This window comes from Oncorhynchus mykiss, chromosome 32 (assembly GCF_013265735.2).
Source record: "Oncorhynchus mykiss isolate Arlee chromosome 32, USDA_OmykA_1.1, whole genome shotgun sequence".
NCBI lineage: Eukaryota > Metazoa > Chordata > Actinopteri > Salmoniformes > Salmonidae > Oncorhynchus > Oncorhynchus mykiss.
Window position 1 is genome coordinate 16,634,062 of NC_050572.1, and position 24,688 is coordinate 16,658,749.

The following is a 24,688-nucleotide window of genomic DNA, read 5'->3' on the forward strand; positions in this document are numbered from 1 at the left end:
TTTATTTTGCACTTAATATAACAGTAGTAGACTAGTTGAAAAAGAGAAGGTGCTACGCTCGCTCAGCATTCAAATCATATTATTTTACTTAAACAACTATTATGAGTTGGACGTTCTGGCCTTCACTCAATGATCACATTTTTGGGTTTCACCTCGACTCAAGTAGGTTGAGTGCCCTCATCTTTCCACAGTTACAATATAGTGACCATATTCCCATGCAGTTACAATATTCCCTCTCAGAACCTGTAAACAGTCTATATTTCCCTTATATCCCAATACATTATATTATGCAATATATTGATTCATGCATTTTATTCTCCACACTAGGTAAATGGTATTCCTGAGGAGAGGAAAGTGGCTGAAGCAGTGAATTTGTGACGAGAGAAAAGCCCCAGAGTGCTGGAGCTGCTGTCTGTCTGTCTCTATCCTTTTTAGCCAAGTGTTTTTCTATGTCAAAGTCCCAAATAGCACACTATTTCCTATATAGTGCACACTTCTGACCAGGGCCCATAGAGTAGTGCACTATGTAGGGAATAGAATGCCATTTGGAACAAACACTACATCTGTGCCAATCTGCATGCCCAAGCAGTGCTTTGATACTCGACGCTATTGTCTTTCCGTGTGCACTTATATATGTGAGCGAGTGTTGCAGAGTACAGTAGACTCCTGATAAGTGCACGTAGTATTGGTTAAAAAGATGACCAATTGATTGGGCCTGAAAAAACAATTACACTTCAGATCTTGCACTATATGCTCTTTGGGGCAGCAGGTAGCCTATCAGTTAGAGAGTTGGGACCAGTAACCAAAAGGTTGCTGGGTCAAATACCTGAGCTGTCAAGGTGAAAAATCTGTTGATGTGCCCGTGAATAAGGCACTTGACCCTACTTTACGATACATATTTTTGTGCACACTTTCACCACAATGCCAAGCAGTTGCATTTATCAGTAGTCAACTATACATGTTGATGAGTTTATGAATGTGTGTATTCAAGCTTAATAATAAATATTAAAATGCTATGTTTATAGGATTTTATTTAAATATTGTTCTAGAAATGATATGCCATTAACGATATATCTGTATTTTTACTGGCCTTGCACTCTTTAGATGAAGAGACAGAGATGCTTTTATGTTTAATGTCTGACCATGTATGTGTAACTGTTCATTTTCTGTCACATAACAGTAAAAATACATTTTATTTAAATTTGCTGTTTGCTGTCAATTGTAGAACCAGGCCTGTGGCAGGCCAGGAGGACCCACTCTCTCTTCATCTTTCTCCAGCTTGTTGTATGAATTAGGTACTTCCTTAATCCTCTTAGTCCCGGGTCGGACATAAGGCACTGGAGCCTGTCTTTGGCCACAGCTTGCGTCCTGTTCTATGAGAGACCCGTCTCTTCCAGCTCAGCCACCACTGTCCCGCTCTAAGAGAGACCCATCTCTTCCAGCTCAGCCACCACTGTCCCGCTCTAAGAGAGACCCGTCTCTTCCAGCTCAGCCACCACTGTCCCGCTCTAAGAGAGACCCATCTCTTCCAGCTCAGCCACCACTGTCCCGCTCTAAGAGAGACCCGTCTCTTCCAGCTCAGCCACCACTGTCCCGCTCTAAGAGAGACCCGTCTCTTCCAGCTCAGCCACCACTGTCCCGCTCTAAGAGAGACCCGTCTCTTCCAGCTCAGCCACCACTGTCCCGCTCTAAGAGAGACCCATCTCTTCCAGCTCAGCCACCACTGTCCCGCTCTAAGAGAGACCCATCTCTTCCAGCTCAGCCACCACTGTCCCGCTCTAAGAGAGACCCATCTCTTCCAGCTCAGCCACCACTGTCCCGCTCTAAGAGAGACCCATCTCTTCCAGCTCAGCCACCACTGTCCCGCTCTAAGAGAGACCCGTCTCTTCCAGCTCAGCCACCACTGTCCCGCTCTAAGAGAGACCCATCTCTTCCAGCTCAGCCACCACTGTCCCGCTCTAAGAGAGACCCGTCTCTTCCAGCTCAGCCACCACTGTCCCGCTCTAAGAGAGACCCGTCTCTTCCAGCTCAGCCACCACTGTCCCGCTCTAAGAGAGACCCATCTCTTCCAGCTCAGCCACCACTGTCCCGCTCTAAGAGAGACCCATCTCTTCCAGCTCAGCCACCACTGTCCCGCTCTAAGAGAGACCCATCTCTTCCAGCTCAGCCACCACTGTCCCGCTCTAAGAGAGACCCATCTCTTCCAGCTCAGCCACCACTGTCCCGCTCTAAGAGAGACCCGTCTCTTCCAGCTCAGCCACCACTGTCCCGCTCTAAGAGAGAGACCCATCTCTTCCAGCTCAGCCACCACTGTCCCGCTCTAAGAGAGACCCATCTCTTCCAGCTCAGCCACCACTGTCCCGCTCTAAGAGAGACCCATCTCTTCCAGCTCAGCCACCACTGTCCCGCTCTAAGAGAGACCCGTCTCTTCCAGCTCAGCCACCACTGTCCCGCTCTAAGAGAGAGACCCATCTCTTCCAGCTCAGCCACCACTGTCCCGCTCTAAGAGAGACCCATCTCTTCCAGCTCAGCCACCACTGTCCCCCTCTAAGAGAGACCCATCTCTTAAAGTTCAGCCACCGCTGCCATCGCGTTTTTAGTCTGCCTCGCTTCCACTTTCTTGCTGGTGTCCACCTGAGGGCAATTTTAGTAGTGTTAACATAAAGACCAAAAACGAAACATTCGGGGCCGGCTTCCCGGACACAGATTAAGCCTAGTGATTAACCTCACGGTGTTGACAAGGAAGGGACAAAGAAGTCCGACAATATTTTTATGAAGGTATGTATTATTGACAATGTACAACAGAATAAAGGCATTTATAAATAAAATGGGTACATTTCACATTTTTAAGACGTCACAAAATAATTTACATAAAACTTCTCTGGGTATATATAGTTGTTGCTTCTTTTAATTTGACCAAAACTAATTTAAACAGAAAAATCTAAAATTGTGAATAACATACTGTAAGATACTTTAAATCAAGGTAGATAACCATTTTCCTGACAACCAAATTCAGAACAATTGCCGTCCATTTACAGTCGGTGCAATTTCGTCAATCTCCTTGATCAATCCAATTATCAAAATGTGTAATGTTTTGACTTTCAAGCAAATTGTAACAAACAAATGGTACCCTATTCCCTGGAAAGTGTACTACTTTTGATCAGAGCCCTATGGGCTCAGGTTTAAGAGGTTTGCATTACATACGGAATAGGGTGCCATTTGGGATACAGACTTCTGAATAGTGCCAAGACCTGTCAGACCAATCTATGGTATTGAATTAATTTAATTGAGAAGCTACATCAACCTGTAATAATTCTAAAGTGTACACCCCATTCAGTTACCTTTCCACGGCACAGAAAATATACAGATAAAATTAATATGCAATTAAACTAAAATAACTAACTAATTTGCAGTCTTCTTAATGTACACTTACAATATCTGCTAAGTTGCCTTAACATCCAGCTTTAAGCAGGTGAGTTACACATTGTGAAGGGTGTTAAATAATGGGCACTATAACCAATGGATCAAAGTGGTATCTAAATGATTCAACAACTGGATATGAAGCGATTCAGTGTTGCCTTAAATCCATACAATTTTGGCCGTTGTATTTAGGCTACCGCCAAGGTGAGGTACAAAATGGATGAAGTAGCAGATATACAAACATCTTGGTTTTACTATGCCATTTAAAATGTTAAATTAAATAACCTTCCCTTGTAAAAACCTTACATGGCATAATTGGAAAATACACACAAAGAACATGGGTTTGACTCGTTGGCTGAAAGAAGGCTTAACGGTTGGTGGATATTGTCCATCTGTAGGTAAATGACAGGCTCAACATGAAGTACTGCTTTTTTTCTTTAGCAATAATTCCCCACCCCCCCCCCTTTTTAAAATACATCATGAAGTATCACGACCAAGGATGGAAATTAAGCTAGCCCCGATGTTAGCACTTTTCAGACTGGGCTAGTAGAAAATGTGCTTAACTAGCCCGGCGGCGAGTGAAATTAGGTGTTTTACAATATAGCACAGAATACCAACCGGGATAGTAGAAATTACAGTCTACTAGCCCAGCAAGCCACTGCCCAAAATCCTTAAGTTCCAACCTTGATCACGAAGCGTCAGATTTCAATGCAAACTTGGCACTGATGCCATGTGGCAACTGAAGAGAAAACTGTAGGGAGTAGAACGAAGGCATTAAGTCAGGTGCATATCATCCATCCACTCATTAGCAGTGGCTTCGTTATAGTGGTAAGTATGCTTTGACGGATGTCCTGCCACGGTATGTTCGATGTATTTACAAAGCAGTGCCTGTTCTATTGTAGCTCTGAGAAGCCTGCTTTAAGATGACTAACACAGAAACAACATCCACACTTCTCATTTAACATACTAGTAGAAATTGGTGAAACTGAACCTGCGCAAACGGATGCACACACACACCAGTGGTTGTTCACCCCGATAGGATAGGCTCGTGTCAGACCCAGAATGCAACAGGATTCTACAATGAAAATTCATTACTGCATCTTCTCCATGGCCTGGCTGTGGTCTGAGGTGATGACAAAATAAACAGAAAATATCTAGGCAATACTTCATTCACAAACAAACAGCAGTCATGGGCACACACACACACAACAAATGGAAAAACAAAAGCAACAACAAAAATAACCCTGTATAAAATAGAAGCTTCATTTAAATAATTAAATAATGTGCATAAAACAGATTTCAGAGCTAGGTGACTGCTGACCTCACTTTTCAGCACAAGGCAAACTTTATTTGTTTCTACCTGCATCCCAAATGGCACCCTTCTCTATATAGTGCACTACTTTAGACCAGAGCCCAGTCAAAGCTAATACACTGCATAGGGAGTCATCTGGGGAGCAATTCGTTAAAAAAATCCACACATCATTACCCCCGATCCTCCACCCCTACCTCACCCTTCTTCCATTGTAAACTTCTATAGTATGGAGTCAGTACCTTATTAATGTGCTGTTCAGTGACGTGTGGGCCCAAGTTGGGACCTCGTCCTCTTCAGTGTATGACTTTCACCCCAGTACTCAGAGCAGAGCAGTCAAGAGAAACAGACAGCAGTGCCATATCCTTGACTTGGCCTGTTCAACTCCGTCGTATTCATTGATGCAAACCGTAGCAAAAGGTTTTAAAAGGTTTGCAATGGAACACATCTATCAGTCAATTTTCTTCAGTTTGGTGCCAAATGAATACGACCCTGGGGTCATGGAAGACTAACCAGTCAGTCACTCTCATTAGTCTAGAAATCAGTCTACCTCTCCCCCACAGTGGTACCCCCTCCCCTCATCTCAGTGGCCTTCTCCCTGGTTCCCTTCAGCGCTCTTGGACATCAGAAGTAGACCCAGGGTGAAAACCCCGGCAGCCAGCAGCCTCTTGAGCAGGGCGGCCCCGTCCTTGGGGATGGCCACCTGGGCCAGGTCGTTGGTGATCAGGGAGATCTCATGGGCCACACACACAAAGATGAAGGTGCTGATGATGATGTTGAGCGAGGGGTTGCCTGGGATCAGCACCAGGATGCCCTTGGTGTCCGCCGCCAGCCAGATGTGGTACTGGCAGATGAACAGCTGGGGGTTGGAAAGAGAGGGAAAGGGAGGGAGTACGATGCAATAAAGGAAATTCACAAGTATCATACAGAGATTCTGCTGATGAACAGTGAGTGCAGCATCCCTGCAAGTGGCATCCATCTTACCTCTAGGGAGATCTTCCCGAACCATGCGAAGAATGAGCTGTATAGAGAGCGGGCGTATCCGGGAATGTTTCTGATTAGGATGAAGGCTAGGATCTGAGAGGAGGAGAAAGACATTCCAGCCAGTCAGTGCATGGCATGGACCAACTGTATTAAGGGTGGGGGGGGTGGGGGGGGGACTCTTTAGAGTCCTCTTTTGTGACCTTATTTGCTTACCGTCTGTAAGCTGTTAGTGTCTTAGCGATTGTGCCACAGGTGCATGTTCATTAATAGTTTATGGTTCATGGGAAACAATGTTTAAACCCTTTACAATGAAGATCTGTGAAGTTATTTAGATTTTTACGAATTATCCTGAAAAACTGACATTTCTTTTTTTGCTGAGTTTATATCACAGTGTTGTGTTCGAGACCACCTAAAGTGAGACCGAAACAAGCTCAATACCAGAGCAAATCAAGTCAAGACCGGGAGGGAGACCCGAGTGAAGACCGAGACCAGAAGAATGCAAGTCCAATTCAAGACCACGATTGTAATTTTGTCAAATCACCACCATAAGAGTTGAAAATGTTCATTATTTCTGTGTTCATATTTCAGAAGAACATCTGGATTCTTTAGACATTCAGAATAGTGAATAAATGCATGCTGGGGGGAAATATAGCACCTCTACAAATGATTACTAACCCAAACACAGTGGGGAACAATGGGCCTTCAGAGAAGGGCTAAGAATTTATAAAATCATTAATAATGAAATCCATGTCTGTGTCAACTACAGTACGTTCCGTACTTTTTAAAGGTAGAAGGTGTGCATTAACTGTTTAAAGATGTTCACTAACTCCTTAGCTTCGGGGTAACTACTTGACAAGTAACAAAACTTAAATACAGTGCCTTGCGAAAGTATTCGGCCCCCTTGAACTTTGCAACCTTTTTCCACATTTCAGGCTTCAAAACAAAGATATAAAACTGTATTTTTTTGTGAGGAATCAACAACAAGTGGGACACAATCATGAAGTGGAACGACATTTATTGGATATTTTTTAACAAATCAAAAACTGAAAAATTGGGCGTGCAAAATTATTCAGCCCCCTTAAGTTAATACTTTATAGCGCCACCTTTTGCTGCAATTACAGCTGTAAGTCTATCAGTTTTGCACATCGAGAGACTGACATTTTTTCCCATTCCTCCTTGCAAAACAGCTCGAGCTCAGTGAGGTTGGATGGAGAGCATTTGTGAACAGCAGTTTTCAGTTCTTTCCACAGATTCTTGATTGGATTCAGGTCTGGACTTTGACTTGGCCATTCTAACACCTGGATATGTTTATTTTTGAACCATTCCATTGTAGATTTTGCTTTATGTTTTGGATCATTGTCTTGTTGGAAGACAAATCTCCATCCCAGTCTCAGGTCTTTTGCAGACTCCATCAGGTTTTCTTCCAGAATGGTCCTGTATTTGGCTCCATCCATCTTCCCATCAATTTTAACCATCTTCCCTGTCCCTGCTGAAGAAAAGCAGGCCCAAACCATGATGCTGCCACCACCATGTTTGACAGTGGGGATGGTGTGTTCAGGGTGATGAGCTGTGTTGCTTTTACGCCAAACATAATGTTTTGCATTGTTGCCAAAAAGTTCCATTTTGGTTTCATCTGACCAGAGCACCTTCTTCCACATGTTTGGTGTGTCTCCCAGGTGGCTTGTGGCAAACTTTAAACAACACTTTTTATGGATATCTTTAAGAAATGGCTTTCTTCTTGCCACTCTTCCATAAAGGCCAGATTTGTGCAATATACGACTGATTGTTGTCCTATGGACAGTCTCTCCCACCTCAGCTGTAGATCTCTGCAGTTCATCCAGAGTGATCATGGGCCTCTTGGCTGCATCTCTGATCAGTCTTCTCCTTGTAAGAGCTGAAAGTTTAGAGGGACGGCCAGGTCTTGGTAGATTTGCAGTGGTCTGATACTCCTTCCATTTCAATATTATCGCTTGCACAGTGCTCCTTGGGATGTTTAAAGGTTGGGAAATCTTTTTGTATCCAAATCCGGCTTTAAACTTCTTCACAACAGTATCTCGGACCTGCCTGGTGTGTTCCTTGTTCTTCATGATGCTCTCTGCGCTTTTAACGGACCTCTGAGACTATCACAGTGCAGGTGCATTTATACGGAGACTTGATTACACACAGGTGGATTGTATTTATCATCATTAGTCATTTAGGCCAACATTGGATCATTCAGAGATCCTCACTGTACTTCTGGAGAGAATTTGCTGCACTGAAAGTAAAGGGGCTGAATAATTTTGCACGCCCAATTTTTCAGTTTTTGATTTGTTCAAAAAGTTTGAAATATCCAATAAATGTCGTTCCACTTCATGATTGTGTCCCACTTGTTGTTGATTCTTCACAAAAAAATACAGTTTTATATCTTTATGTTTGAAGCCTGAAATGTGGCAAAAGGTCGCAAAGTTCAAGGGGGCCGAATACTTTCGCAAGGCACTGTATGTGTATGGGAAAACTACTGTGAGCATGGATTTGTCTGTGAGACCAATAGTAAGCAAGGCCTGACTTCCTGCTCTATTTACCTGGAGCCCTGAGATGTAGGGATGCATCTCGTTGCACTCGGTCTTGTTTTTACAGCTGCTGGCCCATATGGAGTAGGTCTGGAACAGATGAAACGAGGTTAGGAAAGTGTTGTTCAAGGATCACAATGTACAAGCTGAGGTTAGGAAAGTGTTGTTCAAGGATCACAATGTACAAGGAGAGGTTAGGAAAGTGTTGTTCAAGGATCACAATGTACAAGGAGAGGTTAGGAAAGTGTTGTTCAAGGATCACAATGTACAAGCTGAGGTTAGGAAAGTGTTGTTCAAGGATCACAATGTACAAGGAGAGGTTAGGAAAGTGTTGTTCAAGGATCACAATGTACAAGGAGAGGTTAGGAAAGTGTTGTTCAAGGATCAATGTACAAGGAGAGGTTAGGAAAGTGTTGTTCAAGGATCACAATGTACAAGGAGAGGTTAGGAAAGTGTTGTTCAAGGATCACAATGTACAAGGAGAGGTTAGGAAAGTGTTGTTCAAGGATCAATGTACAAGGAGAGGTTAGGAAAGTGTTGTTCAAGGATCAATGTACAAGGAGAGGTTAGGAAAGTGTTGTTCAAGGATCACAATGTACAAGGAGAGGTTAGGAAAGTGTTGTTCAAGGAGTACAAGGTAAAAGCTAAAGGTTAGTAACAAGGAGCACAATGTGCACCAGAAAGGGATAGAAGGGACATCTTCCATCTGAGATTTGCATTGACCTCTGAGTGTGAATGTTCACAAATAAAAAATAAATGATGAGGTTAACTTTATGAGAATAGGTGCTCAATACACTCACCTGACTGATTAAAATGAAAACTACAAAAACACATCATCATGACAGTTTTTTACTCTTCAAAAGTGGACTGCTGACAAGCACAGTGGTTTGGAGATTGACGGACTAATAAAGTAAATACTAGAATATGGTTTTAGAGTGTAGTATTAGTAATGGTTAAATAAATACATCAAAAATTGTATTCTTACCATGAATGAGACCACAGAGATGAGGAGTAGGATGTTGGAGATTCTTGTGGAGAAGAGAGACTCTCCTTTCCCCTCAGAGAGGACCTGGTACTTCTGCAGCAACAGGTAGACAAAGGCAAACAGCATCCCGTGGATAATGGCCTGAACGACACACACACACACAAAGTCAAAACACACACATTCAGATACAAATATATACAATAATAACAATAAAAAATGCAATTTCACAGATGCTTTGATGCTAAACAACTTAGTAGTGTGTGTATTCATTTTTGTATGGGTGTCTCCAGTGGGAATCAAACCCACACTCTTGATGTTACAAGCACCCTGCTCTACCAACTGAACCACACATTACCACTTACTCACACTGACCAACCAATAGAACCATCTAGATCACCAACATTAAACATCGACCAACAGATTCATCTAGGGCGGCAGTTAGCTTAGCGGTTAGAGAGTTGGGCCAGTAACCGAAAGGTTGCTGGTTCTAATACCAGCAACACCAAGTTGAAATGTACTACTATGGCTGACCCTACAAAACACATTTCACTGCACCTATCAGGTGTATATGACAATAAAAAAAACATCTGACAAGTTATTGGTGCAACTTCCTAAAGAGATGTGATACTGTGATATTTTGATACCCTATCAAGAAAATCTGATAGGAGAGAGCCACTTAAGGGGTGTAAAAACATGTTCAAATATCTACTTACAAATCGATCCAGCTTCCACCTAAACCACCACTCGTGAATGCTTCCGTTCAGCTCAAAGAGCTTGGAGACGGGCCAGACTGAGAAAATGTTCTCAAACAACCCCTGGAAGAGATAGACAGTTAAACATCCTCTGATTTAGAATCAGTTTAGCCTTTTAGATAAAATAAGATCAGATTACATGGACATGGGGGCCCTGATCCTAGATCACTATTCCTGCTCTGAGACGCTTTATGAATACAGCCATTGGTCTTAAACATTGACCCATACCAGTTGAGAACTTTTTACTTCCATTCAAAATCTCAAGAGAGTTAAAGGCTCTAAATGAGTGAATAAACCGGATTATGAACTCACCTGTGAATACGCAAAGAAGCAGATGAACAGGAGTAGCCCAAGCAGCTTCACTAGAATTCCAATGTGCCACATCCCACTACCTGTAAAAAGACAAATGACTAAACACTCACTGTGCTGGACAGAAGTTCTTCACAATTCAACACTAGTATGAATCACTTCTGAATTAATCACTTTTAAAATCAAAGCATTTCTTAGCTTTTAAAACACTGGTTTATTTACTATCTTTACTTCTACCACTACTTGTCCAGTACAATGGTTGACCCATACGGACCATTGGCTTTCTTCTGCAGTATCTGGGGCCACATGGCCATGGTGGCGTAGATTATGACGAACCAGAAAGTGACCAGAGGCACAAAGTAGTAGAACTGGTACGGCCGATCCATCACCAGACACAAAACTATGACCAGGAAGTTGAGACGGAATAGGACCTGGAAACAGACAGGAATACGGTGAAGTTGCACCTAAACGCTGATCTGTGGTAAGTTTTGCATTTATTTTTTATGATTTCTTTTTACCTTTATTTATACTGTTTTTTTCCTCATTGAGATAATATCTCTTTTCCAAGAGAGACCTGGTCCAATAATTTACCCCACTAATGGTAAAGGTTAGGATTGGGGGAAGGGAAGCTAATCCTTGTTCTGTACCTAGGGGAATCTTCACCCCGGAGATACAGATACAGGAAATGGCCATTCTCACTTTTAACAAAGCATTCTAAAAGAACAGACATGGAACGTGCTTAAAAAAGAATGATATTTATGTCAATGTAATAGAAATAGTTTGGCATGGTTGAACAGACATTGCTTTTAACAATGACACACAGAGGGTGACTTGAGATAAGGAACTTGATACTGCAGCATAACCAAAGTACAACCTGTGTGAAGTAAGCTTGGGCCAGACCATACCGATCCCTCTTATCAAGGGGTTCCTTATCAATACCTTTACATATGTGATCAATACAGTTGTTGCTAACTATCCATGTTTTGGTTTTTGATTAAAGAAATGTCATTGTTTCTATGGCACCACATGTCAGCAGTTGTGTATTTTACGTTACATTTAGTCCCTTAGGACTAAGCAGCTCGAATCAGTATCACAGTAAAATTTTATTAACTCTAATAAAAACCTATTTACCTGGCACACTCTGTAGAGTCCAAAGTCCCCTTTGAGCCAGAAGAAGGAGAAGTGTCCATATCCTGTCTGGAAGAGGTATGCTGCCACCAGGACCCGAACATGCATGTACACCGGGATGAACTGGGAAGGAAGATTGACTTTTAAAACACACACCCCTTCACTTGATCACACATCGTAGTAAAAAAAAAATAATAATAATGAAATAGGTTACATGGTCACAGCTAGCGCTGCGATGCAGTGCCCTAGACCACTGCACCACCCGGGAGGCTGTAAATGCTTTCTAATGCAATTATACATGTGGTCAATGAGTTTACATTCAAAGCGACAGAGTTAACACATCAATATAAATCAAAAGGTAATGGTAAAACTCACGGCGCTGGCTCCAGATATGTGGTAGATGAGGATGACCAGCTGCATCCAGCCCTTCCACTCGTCGGTCTGCTCTCTGTTCAGCAGCTTAGTCTGAGTGGGAAATAGAAAATCACTGAGATAGAAGGCTCTATCAGGTCACACATGGACAATTGAGTTTAGCAGTCAACGACAACTCATTTAAAACAGAAACCTCTCTGAATTCATGTAGGCCTAGGCTTCCACCTCCAAGAAACATACCACTTTTCCCAACTCCCTTAAACATTCCATCCCAAACCGTCTCACCTCCTTGCTGTTCTCGCTGTAGAAGATTCCCAGGACAAACATATAGACGAGGGGGATGAAGAAGGTGGAGTGGGTGTAGAACTTCTGCTCCTTCATGAAGACGTCGGCCCGGTCACACAGGTAGAAGTAAGCCATGATGAGGCCCATCTTACACATGGCCTGGAACGGAGCCTTGTGGCTGAGAGGCGACGCCGCCGTGGCCGGCTTCTCCTCGCCACTCTCCACGTCGGGGGGAGTGGGCCGGGACTTCCAGTGCCTGTTAATATGTTTAAACTTCACTGCTTGACATGTATGATGAAATCCTTTGTGAGAATGAAACGACTCAACAAATGAACAACGAAATGGCGCGGCAGCAAGTAAGTGAAAGAAATAGGTTTTGACTATGTTTTACTAGTAATGGGGACATACGTAAATGCCAACAAAATTACTTTTTGGTCAGTGTGTGTGTCTGTCTCTGTGAGAGAGATGCGTTGTATTTTCATTTTCTGTTACTACATCAGCCAACATTTGCCAATGTTGATCTATGCCTAATGATCCTTTGGAATGCAAGAATAATGCAATATGGTGTATTAAATGTACTAACCCCCCCTTTCCAATTATTTGCAGATCCTAGGATACCTGACAGAATCTACCAGGAATGAAGATGCACTTAGATACTGGAGAAGTAACAAGCACCGTTTCCCCATCCTAGCTAAAGCTGTGCACAAGTATCTTGGTTCTCCCTGTACTAGTGTGGACAGTGAGCGCCTTTTCAGTGCAGCTTCACACATTGTAGACGAAAAAAGAAACAGACTCTCGTGACAAAGCTGAGCAGGTCCTCTTTGTGAAGAAAAACCTCCCCAAATGTTAAAATTGTAAATGGGCAGTCATATTGTAACCCAGCCATCTAATGGCACTGGAAACAAATGACTAAGCCCAGTTGCTTTTCTGTTGTTCATTCATGGCTGGTATGGTCAAGATTTTTATTGAATTTAAAACTAAGCAGTTTTGTTATTTTGTAAAAAATAACAATTTCCTAAATGAAAGATGAGATGTGTTGTAAATTTCGCATTTGCTAGTCGAGTCAGTGAAGCACATTTGAAAAGTTATAGCAGGTTATGACAGCCTAGAGCAATTGATGAAGTGTATTTTAGTTTCAACCCATATTTTATTTTTTAAGTTTGTCCACACAGTCAAGATGGGATAGTAAGAAGAGCCACCAACAACTTAACCATCTTTGTAATACGGGGCAGCTAAAATAATTGTGTCATGAATAACTGTTGTGCTATTAAATACATTCATGGATTTGTCATTTTTCTCATTTACAAGTTATTAAACAATCTATTCCTAACTGAACAAATGAACATTTGACACCTTGTTTCAACTATTTAGCTGTACTAGAATGCTTAAAAGGCTGATACATTTTTAAATATCGCTATCTGTATCTGTTGTTTTTGGCAAGTCAAATATTGGATATCAGTATCAACCAAAAATGTCATATTGGTGCATCCCGATCACAAACCTGACGTTTTTTTAAAGAGACAGTGAACAAATTTGAATGTAATGCATCTCAATCGGAAAATAGTGCTTTTACACAATGTAGAAACCTAATATTCTACAAATGACTTTCATTTTAATGACAGGGATTCGTATCAACAACTGAGTTTTTATAATAAACTCATGTGTTTACAGTGTTACATATTTTCTAGGGCACAACATGAATTCATATAGGCTCAATGTAAGCTGTATCTCAATCAATAAAAACACTTTCTGGTGCTACTACATTTCATGGGGTGCTCCTAACATGGTTTACGTTGGGAGCACCAGTGAAATGTTTTCATTTAGAGCCCTGGATCTGAACAACACAAAATAGTCTAGGTGTATATATTTCAGTATATGTGGCCCCAGCGGGAATAGAACCCATGAACCACAAGGGAGCGTGTACCTGTTGTGGCCCAGAGCATGAAGCACCAGGAATACCAGTGTTGAGCCCAGGAAGACACAGGCTGTCAGTTTCTGGAGGAGGCTGGGGGCCGGCAGGGCCTGGCAGCAGGAGCCGTGGATGGGCCGCAGGACCTTGTTGCACACAGCGTTCATCAGGATCATGGCACCCTGGTGGAGGGTAGAGGAACATTATTATAGAGCGCCAGACTCCAGCACAGTGCAAGCCTTGTCCTGGCTCCGGATTAAGGGTAAAGGTTAGGTTTACTGTGACAGGGTTATCAGGTATAGGGTGAAGTTGCCCTTAGACATGGATCTTGTGTCAGTTTTGCATTTTCCCCACTAACGGTTAGGATTATGGGGAGGAGAAGCTGATCCTAGACCTGTACCTTTGGGAAACTTCATACCCAGGGCAGGTTAGAATGAGCCATGCGCGGCTCGTGCTGTAACAGACTCGCAGGTTACCGCAGTCTTAAGGTATGTAACCTTATACGTACGGCCCAGTACATCACTGGGGCTAAGCTGCTGCCTGCCATCCAGGACCTCTTCACCTGGAGGTGTCAAAGACCCCAGCCACCCCTGTCATAGACTGTTCTCTCTACTACCACATGGCAAGCGGTACCGGAGTGCCAAGTCCAAAAGGCTAGGACCAAAAGGCTTCAACAGCTTTTACCCGGACTATCTGCATTGTGTGTCCAACGCCTCTTTTACACTGCTGCTACTCTCTGTTTATCATATACGCATAGTCACTTTAACTATTCTTTCATGTACATACTACCTCAATTAGCCCGACTAACTGGTGCACCCGCACATTGGCAACCCGGACTATCTGCATTGTGTCCCGCCACCCACCACCCCCTCTTTTACTCTCTGTTAACCATATATGCATAGTCACTTCAACCACACCTAGATGTACACATTAGCTCAATTAGCCCGTCTAACCGGTGCCTGTATACAGCCTCACTACTGTATATAAAGGGGAGCACACCAATCTACTAACTAGGCAAATGCAGATGAACATAGAAGCTGTCAAATGTTCAATGAATTAAAGTGCAAGGTATACAGGATGGACAGTGTAATTTGACATGGTGCTGGTTAAGAGAGTCATAAAGCCGGACGGTTTTTCAGCACTAAACTGTTTCAAACCATACATATTTCATTTTTGTTTCTATTTTAGTCTTAAGCCAGCTGTTATTTGATCATACAGATGCAGGTAGAGGTGCCAGGCCAGACAGACCACCTAAAAGCCTACCACGTTCCGGGTGTTCTCGGGCAGGTGCAGGCCATCAGCTGATTGGGCAATGGTTTCCATGGCAGCCTGGCGCGAGGCGCCCAAGAACCTGACTCTGGCCTTGGCGTTCTTCTTGTTGCTGTTCAGAGTGCCGAGCGCCGCCTCGTTGTACAGATCCAACTGCTCGTTAGTAATCATCTTCCTGTTACCACTCAGAACTTCCTCATGGACAGGGTCTGGAAGAGAGAGAAAGGGAGTGAGAGGGGGCATGAGAGAGGGGGGGGGGTTGAAAGAGAGCAATGGAGGGGGAGGAGGACAGTGAGATTGGAAAGAGATGGAAGAAGAGAGAAAATAAAGAAAGATGGAGCGGAGGGGAGAGAGAGAAATGTTTAATTAATATAAATTCCTCATTTTCAAAGCACTCATCAACATGTCTCCTTTTGATTGACTGGTAGATGAACAGTAAAGAACTAACCCTGTAAAACCCAGTAGACCTCCCCATCCTCAGCCAGTTGTTCCAGAGGCAAGGAGATGGCTGTGAGGTTGGCCCTGTACTGCTGCAGCGCCTCGCTGCTGCCACTACGCAACTTGATGGACCACTATGGGAAAGATTGAAATCTCTATGATGAATCCATCTAAACTATGCAGGAGGAAATGTGATAAATATGTGGTAAACAGATTTGAGAGTGAGCATATTTCACTAACAGTGGCAGCTCCGATGATGACGACATCTGGTTTTACAGAAGGATCCTGAAACACAGTCAAGAAGTCATATTAAATCATGCCATGTTACTATTTTGGAATGATCTTTAAAATCGCAGTAAACTGTTGCTATGTATCGTCTGCTTACGGGCAACAGAAATAGCTTACTGCTGAGGGCTCTTCCAAGGGCTCAATTCAATCAAACCTAAATAAATCACAGTATTTATACAGTAGCACTTAAATATAATCTCTCTTGCATATTGCATATGCATTGTCAAACAAAAAAATACATTGTAAAAATCTCTCATTAAGTACACACTTTCACGAATTAAACGTGGATGTTGGATGACAGAAGAGGTGTGATTACGATTATGTGGGATTAGATCAGTGCTTCAAACTTTTTATAGTCCTGTACCCCTTCAAAACATTCAACCTCCAGCCGCGTAGGACCAGGGTCAGCGCACTCTCAAATGTAGTTTTTTGCCATCATTGTAAGCCTGCCACACACACATTGTACGATACCTTTATTAAACATAAGAATGAGTGTGAGTTTGTCACTTCCCACGAGCCGGGTTGTGACAAAGATCTCTTATAGGACCAGGGCACAAATAAAAATCAATAATTACATATAAAACTTTATTTGTTCATCAAAAATGGTGATTAACTCATCACAGGTTAATGAGAAGGGTGTGCTTGAAAAGATGCCCATAACTCTGCAATGTTGGGTTGTATTGGACAGTCTGTCTTAAATCATTTTCCACACACAGTCTGTGCCTGTATTTAGTTGTCATGCTAGTGAGGGCCGAGAATCCACTCTCACATATATAGTTGCATAGTCCCTGTAATCCTAGATTCAGGTCATTCAGGCAAGAAAAAAAACACCACCCAGATAGGCCAGTTGTGTGAGAAACTCAACATTATGCAAGCGGTCAGACAAGTGAAAATGATGGTTAGTAAATAACTTTAAGCTTGTCTCTCAATTTAAAATAACGTGTCAATACTTTGCCCCTTGATAACCCTCGCACTTCTGTATGTTGTAAAAGCATTACATGGTCGCTGCCCATATAATTGCATAGTGCAGAAAATACACGAGAGTTCAGGGGCCTTGCTTTAACAAAGTTACCCATTTTCACTGTGGGTAACTACTGTGGGTAGTGTCCAAAACGTCTTTCTTTTTTTTTTTCTCCCCAATTTCGTGGTATCCAATTGTTGTAGTAGCTACTATCTTGTCTCATCGCTACAACTCCCTTACGGGCTCGAGAGAGACGAAGGTTGAAAGTCATGCGTCCTCCGATACACAACCCAACCAAGCCGCACTGCTTCTTAACACAGCGCACATCCAACCCGGAAGCCAGCCGCACCAATGCGCTGGAGGAAACACCGTGCACCTGGCCACCTTGGTTAGCGTACACTGCGCCCAGCCCGCCACAGGAGTCGCTGGCGAGCAATGAGACAAGGACACCCCTACCGACCAAGCCCTTCCTAACCCGGGCTCTAGGCCAATTGTGCGTCGCCCCACGGACCTCCCGGTCGCGGCCGGTTACGACCGCGACCCCAGGGACTCTGATGGCACAGCTGGCGCTGCAGTACAGCGCCCTTAACCACTGCGCCACCCGGGAGGCCCGTCCAAAACGTCTTTCAAGCGGTCAGGCATTCCCTTGGCAGCAAGAGCCTCTTGTGGATGCTACAGTGTACCCAAGTGGCGTCGGGAGCAACTGCTTGCATTACCACTCCACGATGCCTCCCTTTTGCACCATCAGTACAGATACCAACACATCTTGACCACCAAAGTCCATTTGATGTTACAAAGCTGTCCAGTACTTTAAAAATATCCTATCCTGTTGTCCTGGATTCCAGAAGAGGATGTCTTCCTTAATTGACCCCCCATAAACGTAACGGACATATGTAAGCAGTAGCTCTTCGGCTGCATCATATTCACAACTGTCAGTGTCCCTGCTAGCTGGGCTAACAACAAATGTAGAATTACTGATGCTAGCATTGGATGTGCTCGTGGAAGCAGAACAACTTGTGTCGTCGACAGGTGCAGGTATAGTATTGCTGGTAGTTGATAAGTAATTGAAAATGGATGTCTGTTTTTAAATGAATAAACTGGAATTTCAGTTTACTTTTTGAATTGACCCCAAACCTGTGTTAGATACAGTGGCTTGCGAAAGTATTCACCCCCCTTGGCATTTTTCCTATTTTGTTGCCTTACAACCTGGAATTAAAAATATATTTTTTAGGGGGGGGTTGAATCATTTGATTTACTAAACCTGTCTACCACTTTGTAGATGCAATTTTTTTGTTTTTATTATGGAACAAACATGAAAGTAGATCAAGTGTGCAAAACTATCCCCCCCCCAAAGTCAATACTTTGTAGAGCCATCTTTTGCAGCTGCAAGTCTCTTGGGGTGTCTCTATAAGCTTGGCACATCTAGCCACTGGGATTTTTGCCCATTCTTCAAGGCAAAACTGCACCTGCTATTTCAAGTTGAATGGGTCTCTTGGCAGGTTTGTTGTAGTGCCATATTCTTTCCATTTTTAATAATGGATTTAATGGTGCTCCGTGGGATGTTCAAAGTTTCTGATATTTTTTTATAACCCAACCCTGATCTGTACTTCTCCACAACTTTGTCCATGACCTGTTTGGAGAGCTCCTTGGTCTTCATGGTGTCGCTTGCTTGGTGGTGCCCCTTGCTTAGTGGTGTTGCAGACTCTGGGGCCATTCAGAACAGATGTATATACAGTTTAAGTCGGAATTTTACATACACTTAGGTTGGAGTCATTAAAACTCATTTTTCAACCACTCCACACATTTCTTGTTAACAAACTATAGTTTTGGCAAGTCGGTTAGGACATCTACTTTGTGCATGACAAATCATATTTCCATCAATTGTTTACAGACAGATTATTTCACTTATAATTCACTGTATCACAATTCAAGTGGATCAGAAGTTTACATACACTAAGTTGACTGTGCCTTTAAACAGCTTGGAAAATTCCAGAAAAGTATGTCATGGCTTTAGAAGCTTCTGATAGCCTAATTGACATAATTTGAGTCAATTGGAGGTGTTCAAGGCCTAACTTCAAACTCAGTGCCTCTTTGCTTGACATCATGGGAAAATCAAAAGAAATCAGCCAAGACCTCAGAAACAAAATTTCAGACCTCCACAAGTCTGGTACATCCTTGGGAGAAATTTCCAAACGCCCGAAGGTGCCACGTTCATCTGTACAAACAATAGTATGCAAGTCTAAACACCATGGGACCACGCAGCTGTCATACCGCTCAGGAAGGAGACTTGTTTGGTCTCCTAGAGATGAACGTACTTTGGTGCGAAAAGTGCAAATCAATCCCAGAACAACAGCAAAGGACCTTGTGAAGATGCTGGAGGAAACAGGTACAAAAGTATCTAGCACCACAGTAAAACAAGTCCTATATCGACATAACCTGAAAAGGCTGCTCAGCAAGGAAGAAGCCACTGCTCCAAAATGGACATAAAAAAGCCAAATTACGGTTTGCAACTGCACATGGGGACAATGATCATACTTTTTGGAGAAATGTCCTCTAGTCTGATGAAATTAAAATAGAACTGTTTGACCATAATGACCATCGTTCTGTTTGGAGGAAAAAGGGGGAGGCTTGCAAGCCGAAGAACACCATCCCAACAATGAAGCACGATGGTGGCAGCATCATGTTGTGGGGGTGCTTTGCTGCCGGGGGGCTGGTGCACTTCACACAATAGATTACATCATGAGGTAGGAAAATTATGTGGATATATTGAAGCAACATCTCAAGAGGTGTACCTGTGGATGTATTTCAAGGCCTACCTTCTCAAGAAGTTAAAGCTTGGTCGCAAATGGATCTTCCAAATGGACAATGACCCTAAGAATACTTGGCTTAAGGACAACAAAGTCAGGGTATTGGAGTGGCCATCACAAAGCCCTGACCTCAATCCTATAGAAAATGTGAGGGCAGAACTGAAAAAGCGTGTGCGAGCAAGGAGGCCTACAAACCTGACTTGGTTACACCAGCTCTGTCAGGAGGAATGGGCCAAAATTCACCCAACTTATTGTGGGAAGCTTGTGGAAGGCTACCCGAAATGTTTGACCCAAGTTAAACAATTTAAAGGCAATGCTACCAAATAGTAATTGAGTGAATGTAAACTTCTGACCCACTGGGAATGTGATAAAACATTCTCTCTACTATTATTCTTACATTACACGTTCTTAAAATGAAGTGGTGATCCTAACTAACCTAAGACAGGGAATTTTTACTAGGATTAAATGTCAGGAATTGTGAAAAACTGAGTTTAAATGTATTTGGCTAAGGTGTATGTAAACTTCTGACTTAAACTGTATACTGAGATCATGTGACAGCTCATGAGACACTTAGATTGCACACAGGTAGACTTTATTTAACTAATTATGTGACCTCTGAAGGTAATTGGTTGCACCAGATCTTATTTAGGGACTTCATAGCAAAGGGGGTGAATACATATGCACGCACCACTTTTCCAATTATTATTATTTTTTTTAAACAAGTTATTTTTTTCATTTAATTTCACTTCACTAATATTTACTATTTTGTGTATGTCCATTACATGAAATCTAAATAAAAATCTATTTGAATTACAGGTTGTAATGCAACAAAATAGGAAAAAATACTTTTGCAAGGCACAGTACAGTACATGTGCTTGCCTTTACCTCTGTCCATGACATCAAGCGCTCCTTCAGAGAGTTATTCACCTCTGCATACCACAGGAAGTCCTAACAACAAAACAGGAAACAATCAATCTTATCAGGACAATCCCCAAAATAAACATGCTGTTTGCCTTGAAGGAAGAAAGAAAATAATTGGGAGGTGAATCTACATCGTCAAATTAAAAAAAAGAATTGTTGGGCTTTGACATTGTTATTGTTGACTGAGACAGAGGAGATGTGAAGAGAGAGAGATACACAAATAGCTCACCACATTGACTGAAGAGCTCCTATCTTCAAAGGGAATGTTCTCGTGCTGGTGGACAGACATCACAACAGGGGATAAAACAGTCACTGTCCCTCTATTTCTCTACTCAAGATTAGAGCATTGACTGAGTGCAGCAACTACCCATCTTATTTTAGGAATACCATGGCTAAAGATCATATATATAGTGGGGGAAAAAATATTTAGTCAGCCACCAATTGTGCAAGTTCTCCCACTTAAAAAGATGAGAGAGGCCTGTAATTTTCATCATAGGTACACTTCAACTAATCCAGAAAATCACATTGTAGGATTTTTTAATGAATTTATTTGCAAATTATGGTGGAAAATAAGTATTTGGTCACCTACAAACAAGCAAGATTTCTGGCTCTGACAGACTTGTAACAACTTCTTTAAGAGGCTCCTCTGTCCTCCACAAGTTACGTATATTAATGGCACCTGTTTGAACTTGTTATCAGTATAAAAGACACCTGTCCACAACCTCAAACAGTCACAAACCTAAAACAGACCAAAGAGCTGTCAAAGGACACCAGAAACAAAATTGTAGACCTGCACCAGGCTGGGAAGACTGAATCTGCAATAGGTAAGCAGCTTGGTTTGAAGAAATCAACTGTGGGAGCAATTATTAGGAAATGGAAGACATACAAGACCACTGATAATCTCCCTCGATCTGGGGCTCCACGCAAGATCTCACCCCGTGGGGTCAAAATGATCCCAAGAACGGTGAGCAAAAATTCCAGAACCACACGGGTTGACCAAGTGAATGACCTGCAGAGAGCTGGGACCAAAGTAACAAAGCCTACCATCAGTAACACACTACGCCGCCAGGGACTCAAATCCTGCAGTCCCCCTGCTTAAGCCAGTACATGTCCAGGCCCGTCTGAAGTTTGCTAGAGAGCATTTGGATGATCCAGAAGAAGATTGGGAGAATGTCATATGGTCAGATGAAACCAAAATATAACTTTTTGGTAAAAACTCAACTCGTCGTGTTTGGAGGACAAAGAATGCTGAGTTGCATCCAAAGAACACCATACCTACTGTGAAGCATGGGGGTGGAAACATCATGCTTTGGGGCTGTTTTTCTGCAAAGGGACCAGGACGACTGATCCGTAAAGGAAAGAATGAATGGGGCCATGTATCGTGAGATTTTGAGTGAAAACCTCCTTCCATCAGCAAGGGCATTGAAAATTAAACGTGGCTGGGTCTTTCAGCATGACAATGACCCCAAACACACCGCCCGGGCAACAGCGTGTGAAAACCTTGTGAAGACTTACAGAAAACGTTTGACTTCTGTCATTGCCAACAAAGGGTATATAACAAAGTATTGAAATAAACTTTTGTTAATGACCAAATACTTATTTTCCACCATAATTTGCAAATAAATTCATTAAAAATCCTACAATGTGATTTTCTGGATTTTTTTTCTCATTTTGTCTGTCATAGTTGAAGTGTACCTATGATGAAAATTACAGGCCTCTCATCTTTTTAAGTGGGAGAACTTGCACAATTGGTGGCTGACTAAATACTTTTTTGCCCCACTGTGTGTGTGTATGTATGTGTATATATATATATATATATATATATATATATACACACTTACATTTGAGCAATTCAGCATACGCTCTTATCCAGAATAATCTCCAGGAGTAATTAGTTACACACTTAAGAGGTGAATCCTGGCTTAACTGACTTTTGAAGAATTGTGCATTGATGTCAATGGGAGCTTTGAGAGTCACTTAAGGGCAGAGATCTCAAGTTAAGATTCAGCCATAAGCTCAGAGATTCAGGTTTGTGTGTGCTTTATGCCAGGGGGATTTAGCTTACCTTTCTTCCATTCTCTTTTTGTGTAGGATCGATTATTTGTATGTATGAATAAAATAGCTGCCGTATTCTGGAATCGCCAATGAAGGCCACCCTTTTCTCAGCAAGGCAAGTCTTTGCTTCACTGTGGGAAAAAACAACAACTAATGACTCACTCGCACATAGTAACAACAACTGACAAACAATTTGGTAATTGTGTAGTTTTGGGCTTGGTTAAAATGCTCTCAAAAGTATGTAACACATTTTACACACACACACACAACATACATAGATTCCCCCCATTGGTGTGACTCACATGCTTTTATATTTGTGCATCATACAGCCATAGGGCTGCCATACGTTTTCTCCTAAGAACCGACCACTGGACAGCAACCACTCACATGTGTCTCCGCCTGAGGGGAAGACAGAGAGAACATTCCAGTAAGCCATAACAAAAAAACACACACAATGAAACCTGCTGCCTCTACACAGCTTTCAAGAATACAAATGCAGCAGTGTGCGCAATGCAAGGTTCAGCCAAGACACCATTGCAGCCTGCAGTACAAATTAAGCCATCGACATTTTCCACTAAAGCACACACATCTCATGACGTTCACTTGTGTTCTAATTGAATAGAACCATCTGGCAATTAATCAATGCAAACGAGCAAAAGATGTGGGGTGACAAGAGAAGGCGTCAAGAGCAGCCAATGTCAACACCAGCCAGACAACAGCAGCAGCTGTTCTCAGTCTACACACAGAGAGCCCACTGTGTCCTATGCCTTCCATAAACAAAGATCACTGTATGCAAGCCATCATCCCGGAGGCGAGCGCTTGCCTGCCAGATACAAACAATAATTTATAAATGGCCAGCTAGGCTCCTGCCTCCTCTGTGGCTGTATGTGCATACTTGACAATCATAAGACACATAAGACACAAGATACATTAGATTATACAGTTGGCTATGGCTTTATTATCCCCACTATCAAATCAACAGTAATGTCAAATTTGAGCTTCCCGTAAAAATTAAAAATAAATGACGCTCTATAGTAACTAGCAAGCGTTAGCTAGTTATGCGCATGCGCAGTAGGTTACTTACGTTAACTCATTAGCTAACGTTAACTGACCAGTTAACTAACGTTTGCTTAGGTTGATGACAGATAAGAGACATATTCACTAACAAGTTAGTTGCAATCAGCTAATACAGTAGGCTAGTTTGCCAGTAAGAGCTTAACGTTACTAGCTAGCTACTACAATGATGTAATTAAACATGGGTTAGCTCGCGACGATGCCACTAGGATACTTTACACGTTGTGCTTGACTGTCTCTTGGTTGAATGCATCACAGCTATGCACCAAATATGTTATATATCATTGTTCTATCTGTGCTAAAACGATGTAGCTAACGTTAGGTAGTTAAGTCAGGCTCCTGCAAGTGTATTCATGCTTCCTTGCAATTGCTTGGCTGTAGCTAAGTCCTTGCGGTTTTATTATGTTTTCTCAATTTGCAAATACCATATTGTTGTAACTAGTAAGATTGTGTTAGTAAACGCCCTAACAGCGAGCAAAGAGGGAAGCTATCGTTAGCTAGCTACAAGTTCCCCGAACACAGTTGAGTCAAGTGTATGTTAGCTAACGTAACGTTACCTGGCTATCTAACAAACATATTTAAGCCAGTCGCTTACCTCCATAATACCGAGAAACGGTGTGAAACACGGTGAGTAGGATGACGGCAACGAGAGATAATAATTTAGCATTTTTAATGCAAAAATACTGATTTATTTCCCGTTTGCCTAGGCTATAGGCCAGGACCGCCATCTTGGCTCCTCCATGACAACAAGTAGACAAATAGGATACAGCGGGGTGGTCGGGGGCTGAGTACACCCGCGCGTCCACGCATCCGCTGTCTGGCACTGTTGTGTGGAGCATAGCCGGTGCGCGATTTCCGACGCTGTACTAAACC

The 24,688-nt window shown here is 42.5% G+C and overlaps 2 protein-coding genes across 6 annotated transcripts in view; one reads left to right on the forward strand and one right to left on the reverse strand.

Annotated features, from left to right (window-relative positions):
• The window catches only part of LOC110488017 (epsilon-sarcoglycan), a 33,291-nt gene extending 30,463 nt beyond the window's left edge, over positions 1-2,828 (forward strand). For all 4 annotated transcript variants that reach the window (XM_021559969.2, XM_021559970.2, XM_021559972.2 and 1 more), the window contains one exon: positions 328-2,828. In XM_021559969.2, the coding sequence (XP_021415644.1) occupies positions 328-378 (51 nt within the window). In that variant the 3' untranslated portion in view covers positions 379-2,828. The remainder of the gene's footprint in view (positions 1-327) is intronic.
• LOC110488018 (N-acetylneuraminate 9-O-acetyltransferase) lies at positions 2,766-24,688 on the reverse strand. Of its 2 annotated transcripts, none has more exons than XM_021559973.2 (19): positions 24,411-24,688; positions 23,044-23,140; positions 22,752-22,872; positions 20,916-20,960; positions 20,651-20,713; positions 15,950-15,994; positions 15,720-15,843; positions 15,266-15,480; positions 14,018-14,184; positions 12,094-12,349; positions 11,812-11,901; positions 11,440-11,559; positions 10,583-10,739; positions 10,312-10,391; positions 9,961-10,062; positions 9,248-9,388; positions 8,275-8,352; positions 5,714-5,806; positions 2,766-5,588 (listed from the first exon to the last, which is right to left on the reverse strand). In XM_021559973.2, the coding sequence occupies exons 1-19, from the start codon at positions 24,652-24,654 to the stop codon at positions 5,313-5,315; spliced, it is 2,514 nt and encodes an 837-aa protein (XP_021415648.2). In that variant the 5' UTR covers positions 24,655-24,688; the 3' UTR covers positions 2,766-5,312. The 2 variants fall into 2 exon arrangements, with proteins under 2 accessions (XP_021415648.2, XP_036827243.1); XM_036971348.1 differs by lacking the exon at positions 24,411-24,688 and adding an exon at positions 23,329-23,527.